At 51.7% G+C, this 12,136-nt stretch overlaps 1 protein-coding gene across 18 annotated transcripts in view; it reads right to left on the bottom strand.

The window, feature by feature from the left end:
* CAMK2G (calcium/calmodulin dependent protein kinase II gamma) overlaps positions 1–12,136 on the bottom strand; it is a 54,377-nt gene that overhangs the window by 35,281 nt on the left and 6,960 nt on the right. For all 18 annotated transcript variants that reach the window (XM_060286627.1, XM_030862661.3, XM_030862636.2 and 15 more), the window contains exon 3: positions 6,301–6,360. In XM_060286627.1, coding sequence (XP_060142610.1) covers positions 6,301–6,360 — 60 coding nt within the window. The remainder of the gene's footprint in view (positions 1–6,300; positions 6,361–12,136) is intronic.

Here is a 12,136-nt window from a genome sequence, read left to right as displayed (position 1 = left end):
CGAGAGGCTACTGCATGGAGCTGCAGTGAAGGCTGCAAGAAGAGGCTGGCGAGCAGAATCCCTTCCCACTCCCCACCTCCAGAGCTCTGGGCAAAAGCTCAACCTAATGTCTTCTGAGGTCTCCTCTTCAAGCCTGTACCCACAAAGCCACCTCCGGGTTAAATGCCAACCCCTGAGCATCATTCTAATGCAAACACAACTTTGTTTTGGCCAACCATCCTAGCTGCTCCTGTCCCTTCCCTCACCTGCACTCTCTTGATGGGGAGCCTATGTTCCAAAGGGCTTCTTCTGTTTGACCTTCACTCCATCCCTCAGCAGTTCCAGGAGCACCTTGCAGAGCACTTCAAGAATGGCCTGACACCAAACCAACCAGTGAAGTTCTTCGATACAAAGAAATCACAGTGTCTCTTCCATGTCCGGCCCCAACCAGCTCAAATGACAACTACCGTTTCCAGTGTGAGAGCGTTTCATCAGGGCTGAGGCACTTTCCTACGTACCCTTCCCACCAAAGCAAGATCAGCCGAATGTAAAATACAGGCACTCAGCCATCACTAGAGCCCTGTGGTTTTCCTCACTTGACAAATGAGGACTCGGGCCTGCCAGGGCTAGAACCAGGGCCTGACAATTGTTTATACTTCATATTGCCAACCTTATTAGATCTGATCTGGTTACTCACCCCAAAATTCCCCCAGAACTCAGTATTTCTGCAATTTACCAATGGGATCAAAGGCAGGTGGTACTTCTAAAACCCTTCCTCCTCAAATGATTCTCTCCTATACTCGGGCACATAAGCTCATACTTCTCTAGGCCTGTGGGGGACATAAGGAAGGAGCCATAGCCAAACCCCTGCCTCCCTTCCACCCTAACTGAGCCAGGCACGCTCAAGCGAGCTCCCCCAAAGCCCTGCCACCCTCCCTCCTCACTTGTGGGTCTCTGGCAGGAGTTGGTGTCTCATGCTGAGTCCTGCTGCAGCTGCTGCTCCCCTGCTTCCAAGAGGACTTTCCATTTAATTAAAAATTTGCTACTAAAAAGCATTAAAGTGTGTAATACAAATAATCCCCTGGAAATCAGCTGTCCCAGAAGCTAAAGACCAGCTTCATTAGGGAGGTGACCAACAGCAGCAGGATGATGCACTGACAGGGCAGCAGGTACGATGCTAACAGCCACTCCCCGGGGAGTCCTGCCGCCTGGCCCTGCCTCCCCAGGATCCCTGCCCCCAGACCCACCGCCCCGAACCCAGCACAGCAGGGCTGAGAACAGGGCAAAAAGGGCAGGCACCCATGCCTCTGCCCAGACAGGGAGTCACTGGAACTCGCCCTTCTCCAGAAAGGCCACACACTGAGCCCAGGTGGGAGGAAGCTGGGAGGGGAATCAGAAGAGCAGAGCAGCAAAGGAAGACTAATCCTCCCAGGCCACCCAACCCAGAGAATGGCTTTGATGTGTGTCTCAGAGCATGGCAACCACCAAGACGAGGAGGGACAGGTGTGGAAGGCTCCATCGCTGAGCAAGACTGATATCTTTTTGTTTCCATTTGTAAAGAAAATTAACACAGGACTGAGAACAAGACAAGAAACTTGAACGCAGCACTCTAACTGCCAACCTAGCAGATTCTTGATATTAATGATCCAAATTACAATACCTAACTCGTAGCTGAGCTGTTTCAATGTGCTCGGCATTGTGCCAAGTGCTTTTACACATGTTATTTGACTGAACCCTTGCGTTAGCTCTGTCGGGTAGGTACTTCTATCACCTCCATCTAACAGGACAGGAAACGGTGGCTCCAAAAGAAACTCACCCAAAGTTATACTGAGCGGCAGAGCTGAGACTTGAGGACAAGGCAAACTGACAGCAAGATCCCTGATTTTGTGGAACTGCCTGCCAGGGAGTCACTTTCGCCATCCTCTTAGGCAAAGGAGCTCCAACCTGTCCCCACTAGCCCTGGCCATTCTGATTCACTCAGCAGTGTCCATTCAGCACCTCCCTGAAGCAGGCGTGACTGTACATGCCACGGACACAGCTGTGAACAAGGGAAACCCAGCTCTGCCACCGCGCAGCCTCTGGGGGATTGGGGAAGACGGGCTTTAAAGAAGCACTTACACAAATGCATAACCAAGCGGTACTGTACTGAGGGCTGTCAGGGAGAAGTAAAGGATGCTATGGATGCATGGGGAAAAAAACAATCCAACACCCAGGCCATTCCACAGTCATGAGAGGGTACGAAGGCCAAGGAGGACCAGACCAACTCTAGACAGGAAGATCTGGAAAAGGAGTATGAAGCAGTTACTGCATTACAGTGATAAACCTAATTATTGTTCTTTACAAACTGTGGAAGGAAGAACAGGCCAAAAAAACCCCTCGATGTCTCATACCTTCAAGTACTGACAAAGCCACAACCCAAATTTTGTGGCTGTTTCCAATTCTTTAAAAGCCACCAACAGTATGCCACATTTTAACTACCAAACTTTGGTCAAAAAAGCACTGACAAAGTATCACTGTTCATGTCCATGGAAATAACACAGTGGGAAGGAGGTCCTGTCATCCCATGGGCTGGTGAGGGATGAACGCTGTCCTCCAGAAGCGGGTGGGCAGGGATTTGGGAGCTGCTCAGTTATGATCCAATGTTTCCTTCTCTTTCTTTACAACCGCTTTTGCTACACTTACTATTAGCTGTATGGACCCTGGGCCCAAGGTAAAACGCAGCCAGGCTTGAATAACTTGCGAACTGATTTGGGTCTGGGAGTCTAGGAGGGGTCACTTCTGGGAGCTGGAATCTCCATTTTCATCATTTCCACTTATTTCCTAGGCCTCCTTTGCTTGCTGAACCTTTTCAAAACAACTCCACGTAGAGGCACAGGTGACAAAACGGAGGCACAGGGGGGTGAAACCATGTGCCGAGGTCACAGCTAACCAGCAAATCTCAGATTCAAACCTAGAGGACTTGACTCTAAAGCCACAGACCTTTGCTTCTCCACGTGCAGTCCATGGATCAGCAGCGTGAGCATCAGCAGGAGATGTAAGGAAGCTCAGGTCCACCCCAGACCTACTGAATCAGAATCTGAATTTTAACACAATCCCTAAGTGATTCACGAGCACATGAAAGTTTGAGAAGTGCTGCTCTAAACCACAATGCTAGACTGTGATGAAACTGCTGGGGCAGCTCAGCACGAAGGAAGACAGAGTCTATTCATTAGAGGAATTTAGAGCAGAGAGCAAGCAGAGCACAGGTAGAAGACACTTCACTCAGACTTTAGATGATTAGCACTACTGCCGTTTCCTCCTCTCAACTCCATGCCTCTGGCCACTCTCCCAGGGCTGTTTCAGGTCCTGCAGGATGCCTCAGAACCAACAGGCTTCAAAAAAAAAAACAGACTTTACCTTTTAGAGCGATTTTGGGTTCATAGCAAAACCGAGAGTAAAGTACAGAGAGCTCCCACCTACCCCCTGTCCCCACACACGCACAGTGTCCCCCAACATCAACATCCCCACCGGAGCAGTGCATTTGCTACAGCTGATGAGCCTACACTGACATATCATTATCGCCCAGAGTCCATGGTTTACGTTAGGGTTCACTCTTCCAACAGGCTTTCAACTCCTGGGGCAGAATACCTATCAGGGAAAAAAACTAGGGGTGCCTGGCTCCTTGTACCAAATACCCTTCTGAATTCAAGTGCCTAAGGGTCTGACAATAATCAGAGGTGGACCATATGCTCTCTGCTCTCAGCTTCCTCACTCTTCCTCACTCTTGGGCTGGTCCACTTGTATCCCTGAGGAACGGAGTTAGAGGCTAGAGCCAAAAGGGCCACAGCTCTGAAGGATGGAGCAGCGGAGAGAGGAGATGAATACTGAATTAAGGGGACCAAACTGCCTCCTCTTCTGCCACAAGCCAGGTCAGGCTCCATGGCAACCCCGCCTCCTGGACCTGCAGCTCCCCCACATCTCCAGGAGTCCTGGTTCCCACTGGACGCCAGATAGCCTGGCTAGCCCGCTCTGCCAGGACACGGTCCTGACTCACCCTTCCCTCCCCCTGCTCTTGACCCCAAAATAGGGCCTCAGACCAACACGCCCAGGATCTGGGAGCAGTCGTGAAACGGAAGCACAGTTCTAGGAGATCAGACGCTGACAAAGGGAGTGTGCCTTGCCTGGCCTTCCCTGGGTCCTGCTCCCTCCCGAACAGAGCAGATGGCTGGGGTACATGGTCACTCCATCTGCCTTAATTCTGAGCTGGAGGCAGGTGGTTAAAAAGAACAAAAAGCCGGCGGGGGGGGGTGGGCTACCAAACCAAGTAAAGTCTAAAAGGTCAAAAAGTATATATCTAATTTAAAAGAAAACATAAAAAGAAGGCTCGGGCATTATTCAGCTAGAATCCCAGTTTTGTACTTGCCGGTTGATTTCTCGACTGTCTTCATCCTACCCTAACCCTGCTGTGGTCAACCATGCCCATGTCGCAGGTAACGCAGACATGGTTCTGCCTCCTGCATCATCTACCCCACCCCTCGTTCTCCTCCCTCCAGGAGGACAATTCATCATTGCTCTACGAGTTGGTCACCTGGGACATAAGGAAAGGAAGTTGCCGTCCGCAGACCCTGAGACCCGGGATTGGAACACCAAAATGCTTCTGTGCTCATGGATGGCTTTAGTTACCCACGTTCTTTTTTCCTCCTGCTCTGGAACTGCTAGGACAGAGGTCACAAGCTCACAAAGCCTACAGGGACCAGGTAGGCAGTACAAATGTGAGATAACAGCAAAAACAGTGGCCAGCGGGCTGAAGGGGCAGCCACTGCCCAGCCCCAGCTGATTCCGGCCACATACTGGATGTGGGCTCAGCAGAGCCAAACCTTCTGATTTGAAAGATTGGGAAACAGAATTTTTTTCAAAGTGTGAAATCTCGTTTTAAAATACTGGCAAACAATAAAAATATTTTTAAACCACTGAGCCGGCCAAACAAAACACGCCTGAGTTTGTGCCTGCTGTTTTAGCTGCTCCTCTCATCATTTCTCTTCTACCTAAGGCAACACTTTGGTCCCCACCGTTCTGTTTGCAGGTGAGGGTCTAACTTCAGAGAGCTCCGGTAGTTCCAAACCCAGGACTTGTGGGCTGAGAAGTGCTGGCTCCGTGGAAGACTGCACCAGGCAGAGCTGAGCACCAGCTATGCCAATCTGCTTCGGGTGTAATCCAAGCTGCTGATTGCCATCTATAAAGCCCTGCATGGTTGCAGTTCTGGTTACCTCACAGCTCCTCTCCCCTTGGGCTGGAGTACGACCTCACTCTCCTATGTTAAGAGCTCCCGGTGAGCATTCCAGCCCGAGATCTGGGAAGCCGGAGGCTGAGGAGCTCTGGAGGAAGCACCGAGCTTCGGCAAGTCGCCTTACAGCCCCAGCTGCCAACCCAGCGGAGTGGGAGGCCTCCAGGGCACTGTGGGAGCCCCGATATTGAGGCCGTGCCTGAGGAGCGCGGAAAACGTGTTGTCCTTTGTGATGATCACAGCTTTCAGGGAAAACCTAGGAGATGCTCCCTGCTCTGCCTCAAGTCAAGCCCGGGGCTTCTGCTCAGACACTGCAGCCAGCCCAGTTTCTGCTCCCTCTGCAAGAAGCACCGAATTGGGGCCAGCGTTTTTGGCAAAGACGACTTCAGCTGAACAATGTAAAACGGAGCCGGAGTGGGTTGTGGCAGGCAAACCTCCTCGGCTTTACAACAACCAACAATGTGCTCCTGTCCCCCATGTCAGGGTGGGAGCAGGGAGAAATCCTCTTATTTTTCTCCTTCACCATCCAAGTGGCTCCTGCCATCCCATCTCCAGAGAAGCCAGGCGGGTGGGCAGCTTGCTTTCCCGGCTCCGGGGAATACAAACGGGAGCACCATGGAAACCCCCAGAGTGTGCACGACACCGCAACAGGAACAAAACTTTTTCAAGTCCAGAAACAAAATCCGGACCCTTTTATGACGGCCATGGAAGGCCCCTGGTGAGGGATGCTGGCAGGCTACTAGCCCAGAGCCTCAAACGCTGAGGACCTGGACCTCAGCCCAAAGACGGAAGGAGAGGGGAAGAAAGCGAGTCTGAAACATATTCTGATACCTCACTCCCAGCCCTGAGATGGCACCACAGGGATGGAGACACTCAGGTCTCTGAACTAGAACACCCCAGAATTCTGAGCAATACATGGCTGCTATCCTGCTTGGGCAAAAAAAGACACCAGGCAAAGGCCCAGGGACAGAAGTGGTTCCCTACACAGAAACAGTGGATTTCTGTTCTCTCCAACTTCCACAAAATGCCCAAGAAACGCCCTATGTAAGGGCACTTACCAATGTTTGGATGCTTCAAAAGTCGGCATATCCGGGCCTCACGTTCTAGTTTCTGGTGATCTAAGAGCAGAAGAGAGAAAACAAAAGCCATCAAACACCCACTCTATTTGTGGCCGCCTGGCTATTCATATGCTTTCAATTCTTAGGCACCAACTATGCCCTTTTTACAATTTGCTGAATTAATACATCACGTCACGGCAATTCTGGAGACAGGTATTAATGACAACCTTTTCCTGATGAAGTGTCTTAGGAAAGCTTCCCAAGTTAGTGAGTGGCAGATCCAGGATATGAAGCCAGGTCTTTAACGAAAACTGTAGTGCTCTTTCCACCACAGCAGGGATTTCACTGGGCCAGTGTGTCCAGAATCTCTTCCTTGTTGGAAATACTAATAATAATGGCTAAGTTTTATTGAACACCTACTACAAGACCAGATATTGTGCTAGGAGTGCTGCATACATTCTCTAATACAGTCTTCATGGCAACCCTGCAACATAACGATGCTGACAATGAAGATGGCGATGATTTGAAAATAATAATAATACTAGCTAACATTTATTGAGAGCTTACTTCTACACCAGGCAGATACATATTTTAATTTAGTCTCATAACAATGCTATGAGGTTGGTAGTATTATGATGCCTGTTTTGCAGAAATCCTGCTTCTCCCCAGGATCCTCTTGGCTGTCCACTGCTGGGAGCTCTGACCTCTTGGCACTCAGGCTCTGGGGTTACTCTGCTTTGGTGAAATGACCAGAATCCAAGAGCCCACCAATCTAAGCAAGCTGTGTTTGGTCAGTTCCTTCCCCGGGAAGGCAGAGCTCCAGGAAGTAGAAAGAGAGGCTGCTACTACTCAAAGCAAGGTGGCCTAGAAGCCCTGCCCACCCTACCCCCCAGCTCTACTTGCTGAAATCCTGCCAAAGTCACCTGCTTCACAGAGTCTTCCCTGTTCCTCACGGTAGTCTGTGACTTCTCTCCCCATGACCCACCCCCATCTCCCACAGCACATCTTATAATTCTCACATCACACATTAAATCACACATTAAATCTTTCGGTCACAAGCTTTTCAAAGGGTGGGACCTCTCTGCGTGATGCTTCCTAGAGTTCCTTCCATATCAGAGGCTTAATAACGGTTTGTCAATAACATTGACAGTAGTAGTAAAAACTATTATTTACGAAGCATTTACTATAGGCCAGGCAGAGGCACGGATTCTCTTATTTCATCCTCACAGAAACCCCGTGAAGTGGAGGATCTGATTAGTTCCACTACATTGTAAAGGAGGAAACTGAGGCTTAAAAGGTTCAAGTAACCTGGCCAAGGTCCCACAGACAGGCAGTGGATACAGGTGGTCCGAGTCTAGAGCCCTCTTTCTCATTGCTATGATGTGATGACAAGATAAAGAAAAGTGAGAGTATTAAGTAAAGACTCCAGGCTTTGGGGGGCATAGTCCAGTTCACCTCAACTTCCCCAGGTCCAGGCAGGTACCTTCCCATCCATTGCTGCCAAGCAATTCCCACCTCCCTTGGTAGGGGCTTCTGCCCATCCACCTCTACCTAAATAGCAAAGAGCCTCTGTAAAGCCTCCCATGACCCTCACAACCATCTTACCAGGCAGGTGCATTGATTATCCCATTTCACAGATGATAAAACAGGCCCAGAGAAGTTAAGTAACTTGCCTGAGATCCTACAGCAGGAAAGGGATAGAACTGTGATTTCAAGCCCAGGCCTGCCTGAGATAATGTACGGATTATAGATGAGAAGGAATTCACATTTACTGTTTCACCAACCACCCTCAGCTTTGTCCTAAACTTTCCCTCTAGGGACAGCTCTGCTTTGTGGAAGAAGGACATGGGGACAGGCAGAGATTAGTTCCTGCCGCCCAGCTAATCCATCCCAGCTGTCCAAAGATCTGGGTCAGGCCTTCCTTCCCATCCTCGAGTTCAGTATGACCACTGACCAGGATGCAGCCAGGAGAACTCCAGGTAACCCCACATTGCCTGGGATCCCTCAGGGCCAGGGACCTTCAGAAGGTAGGCAGTTGAGGAAGCAACACTAGCCCTGCCTAGTCCCCCTTCCCCCCCTGCAGGGGGCCTTGCTTCTTCCAGATCTTCCAGATCTGGCCAGAGGATGTCAGGGCAACCCCACCTTCCTTCCATCCCTGGACGTGGGATGGCAGTACCAAGCTAGTCACCCTAAAGCTGAAGACCTACCAGCCCTCTCTCTGACCACTCACCTCACACCCTCCAACCCACAACTCTCGGGCTTGGCTGCCCGGGCAAGTGCGGGAGAACAGTATCTTGCGATGCGGAGGTGGCAGCTGAGGAGAAGGCCCAGAAGATTAATGTTTATCTCCTCCCTTAAGACTCTTACTGGCTAATAGTTACAGTTCCACAACAGCAACAGCACTAAAAATACGGGTGCTCTGGCACCCGTATTATCAGTGACTCAGAGTAAGAAGGGAAGAGACACAGAGTCACACTTCCAGCTCCTTGAAGGAGCTGCCCAGGGTCCAGAGGGTCCTAGATAGTCACTTAGTTCAACCCTAACTCCAAGGAGCTGAGCCCCATGTTCTGCCCAAGGCCTGTGTCTCCTCTGAACCTCGGGTCCTTGCTCTGATCCTTAGTCATGGAGTCTGGCCATTAACACATCAGCTTTGGAGTCAGAGAGCCCCAGACTGAGTCTCAGGGCCGCCATGTTGGGTGAGTTATTAAACCCATCTGAGCCTCATTCATTCACTCAGAAAATATTTACTGAGGCCTACTATGTGACAGGCACTGCTCCAGAGGCTGGGGATATGGCAGTGAACAAAAGAGATAACAATCCCCACCCTCATCAAGCTGATATCCTGGAGGAGCTGAGGGGAAGGGACAGACAGGAACAACTGGATGGTATGTTACATGTCGTGGTAAGTGCGATGGAGAAAAATAAAGCAGGGAAGTGGGAGAGTGGACACTTAAAATAGGTGGTCAGGGAACACCTCAGCAAGGAGGTGATGTTTGATTAGAACCCGAAGGAGGTGAGGTGAGAGAGTGAGCCAGGCACACAGCTTGGGAAAAAGTTTCCTCACTTCTAAAATGGAGGCAGCGATATTCATGGATTAAATGATGTATTTGGGTAAACGCTCAGCACAGTGCCTGGCACACAGGGAGAGCCTCCTTTCCAAAGGCCCAGTGATAAGACAGACGAGACCTCCCAGGCTGGGCTTGTGCCCATGGCCATCACCAGAGACACGAGAGTCAGGCCCACTCTCCCTCAGCCTGGGCAGTCATGGGGTCCACAGCACAGCAACTGAGCCCTCCGACCTGGCTCCATCACAGCCTCCTGTTTGGGGGTGGCCCACCTGTGTCTAGAGCCGACAGGGGAAGGTTAACAACAGGGGCTCATCAGACAGAGGACAGCCCAGGAAATGCTGCTGCCCGTGGGATCCCTGGTCTTCCTCGGCCTCAGCCTTGCTGGCTGTGGCGCCCTGCCATCCCGAAGCTCTGCTCAATGAGCCGTATGGTTTCTGCTTACCACGCTCTCCCTGACTCCTTACTCCTCGCACAGCCAGCCAGCACCCCACCTCTCCAGCTGTCGTCTCTTGTCCCTTTCCCCCCTCACTTCCGGTCCTGTTGTCCCCTCCAGGGCTGCTCCATGTCTGGGAAAAAGCAAAGGGCTCCACCCCAGCAGCAGTGGTGTTTGAGGAACAAGTAAGGTTTGCAGAGCATCTTTTCCAGATGCAAGGTCTGTCCTGTAAACTCGCATCCCCAGCCCCAAAAGGGGTAAGGCCGCTGAACTGGCCTGGTCCACAGTGGTAGGTCCAGTCCTGGCTTGGCATCCCAAGGTGATTAAACATCAGCCAGTGCTCTTGTCACAAAGGCAGCCTTCTCCCTTGAGACGCCCCCTCCTTCCAGTGACCACTGAGTTTGCCGTTCCTAGGGAACAGCCCAGACCTTCCAAGGCTGACCCTCTTCCCACCCACCTTTCAACTGGGCTCATCCCCACCCCCTCACACGGCCCAGCCCCCCCTTCCTGTTTGACAACGGCCACTTCCCGCTTTTGCACAGGGCCACTTCCTGCCTGCCTGTGAGCTACTGCCATGGAGAGACCCACCCCTGCCGGCCTTCAGCCCAGCTCCAACCATAGCCCTCTGCAAGGATTTCCCCTCAAGAGCAGAGGTGGCAACAGGCGCAGAAAGCAGAAGCGGCCGTTATCAAGATCCCGCTTCAGGCTTTCCTAATAGCCCACCCAGGGCAGAGCCAGGCCCTGGGACACAAGGATCCCTGGAGGCCTCACGTCTCCCGCTTTCTGCCCAAGCGCTTCAAGACTTGGTTCAGGGCACCACAAAGGCCGAATACCCTTGACAAGAAGGGCAGCAAGGAGTGACCAGATGCAGAAAAGAGGAAGCAGACAGTGAGGAGACGGTGCGTGGCAAAGGTGGGGCAGAGCCCTAGAAACACCTCTCCCTTAGGACCCCAGGGGAGATGCCCACTCCAAATTCACTTTCCTTCCCCAACAGGATCGGGGCCCAGGGAGGGTCGTCCAGATTCTCCACAGCCCTGCAGAGACACGCTGGCTGATTTAGTGACATTTCTCTAAAACCATGAATGCCAGCACCAGCTTCAACTAAGATCCTACTGCCACCTAAACATACAACCCACTGTAAGTGGGAAAGGACACAGAGCCCTGCTCTGGCTATGGGGACTCTCCCCAGGTTCCAACCTCAATGACACCCTTGACTTTTCAAAGGGTATTTCAAAGTTCTGTGCCTGTGGCCCCAACATGGGTTAGGAAAAGCTTCCCAGAGCCTATCGAGTTCAGATGCTCAATGTGGGTCTCTCCTCTTGTTGCTCTTCCAAGTGCCCCCCTCCAGGCCCCCCGTAGATATCGCTCCGAGGAGTATAAACAAGGGCAGCATAGGGATTTGGTGTCATAATCCACATTCCGCAGCTGCTTATAAACAGTCCCTGGCCTTGGGCACTGACTAGTGGGCATCCCAAGCCACAGTCTCACTGACCTTACCCTGACATTGTGATGCCACATCCATTCCTCTGTGAATCTCACTCTAAAGGTGCAAAGTCCCCAGTTAACAGCAAAGTCCGTGTATCATGTAAGAGCAGGGGCCACAGCTTCTAATTCCTTCACACCCATACACCCGGGAACTAGCTGAGGGCTGTGAATACAGTGAGACGGAGCCTGAAATGTGCCCACGTGAACCCCCGGGGCTCTGTCCTTTAACCTGGTGTCCCCCCTTCTCTTCAGTCCTAACTTGAGCAGTTTTAACTGGGTGACACAAAGACCTGAGCCCTACTTTGGTCTCTGAATCTTAAGACAAGAGAAGCTTTAACTGAGGAGGAAAAGGAGGGAGGCACCGAGAAGTGCCCCATAGTGAAAGTCTCCCAAGCCAGCTTGGACAGGGAAAATCCCCATGGGGTCACTAGCAAGCCCCAAGAAGGCAAAGCTCTGCCTCTGGACACTCTCAAGGGCCAGAACAGGGTCAGCTGCCGAGTTCTCCATGCCCCTGGCAGGGCTCTGGGTGCCTGCAGCCTTTGCCCACTGTTTTGGTGACATTTCCTTCATGGTAACCAGCCCCAAGTAAAACATCCCAGGAAGCAGCCCCTAAAAATAGCTCCTCCCAGGGCAGCAGCAAGCAGGGGGAGGGGAAAGAGAGGGAGGAGAAAAGAGGGGAGCAGATGGGAAGCTGCTGCTGCTGATAGAGCCCAGGAAGTATAGGTGGTGTTGGGGGGAAGTGGCTGGAAATATCCCCATCATAGAGCGGTCTCTACCCACAGAGGTGGTTACAGATGACAGCAAGACCTAGCCAGCCGAAAGGAGGGATTTGCTCCACTGGGCTTAGAGC

Source organism: Globicephala melas, chromosome 16 (assembly GCF_963455315.2).
Source record: "Globicephala melas chromosome 16, mGloMel1.2, whole genome shotgun sequence".
In the NCBI taxonomy this organism is placed as follows: domain Eukaryota; kingdom Metazoa; phylum Chordata; class Mammalia; order Artiodactyla; family Delphinidae; genus Globicephala; species Globicephala melas.
The sequence above is the reverse complement of the archived record's forward strand: the minus strand, read 5'-3'. Positions and strand labels throughout refer to the sequence as shown.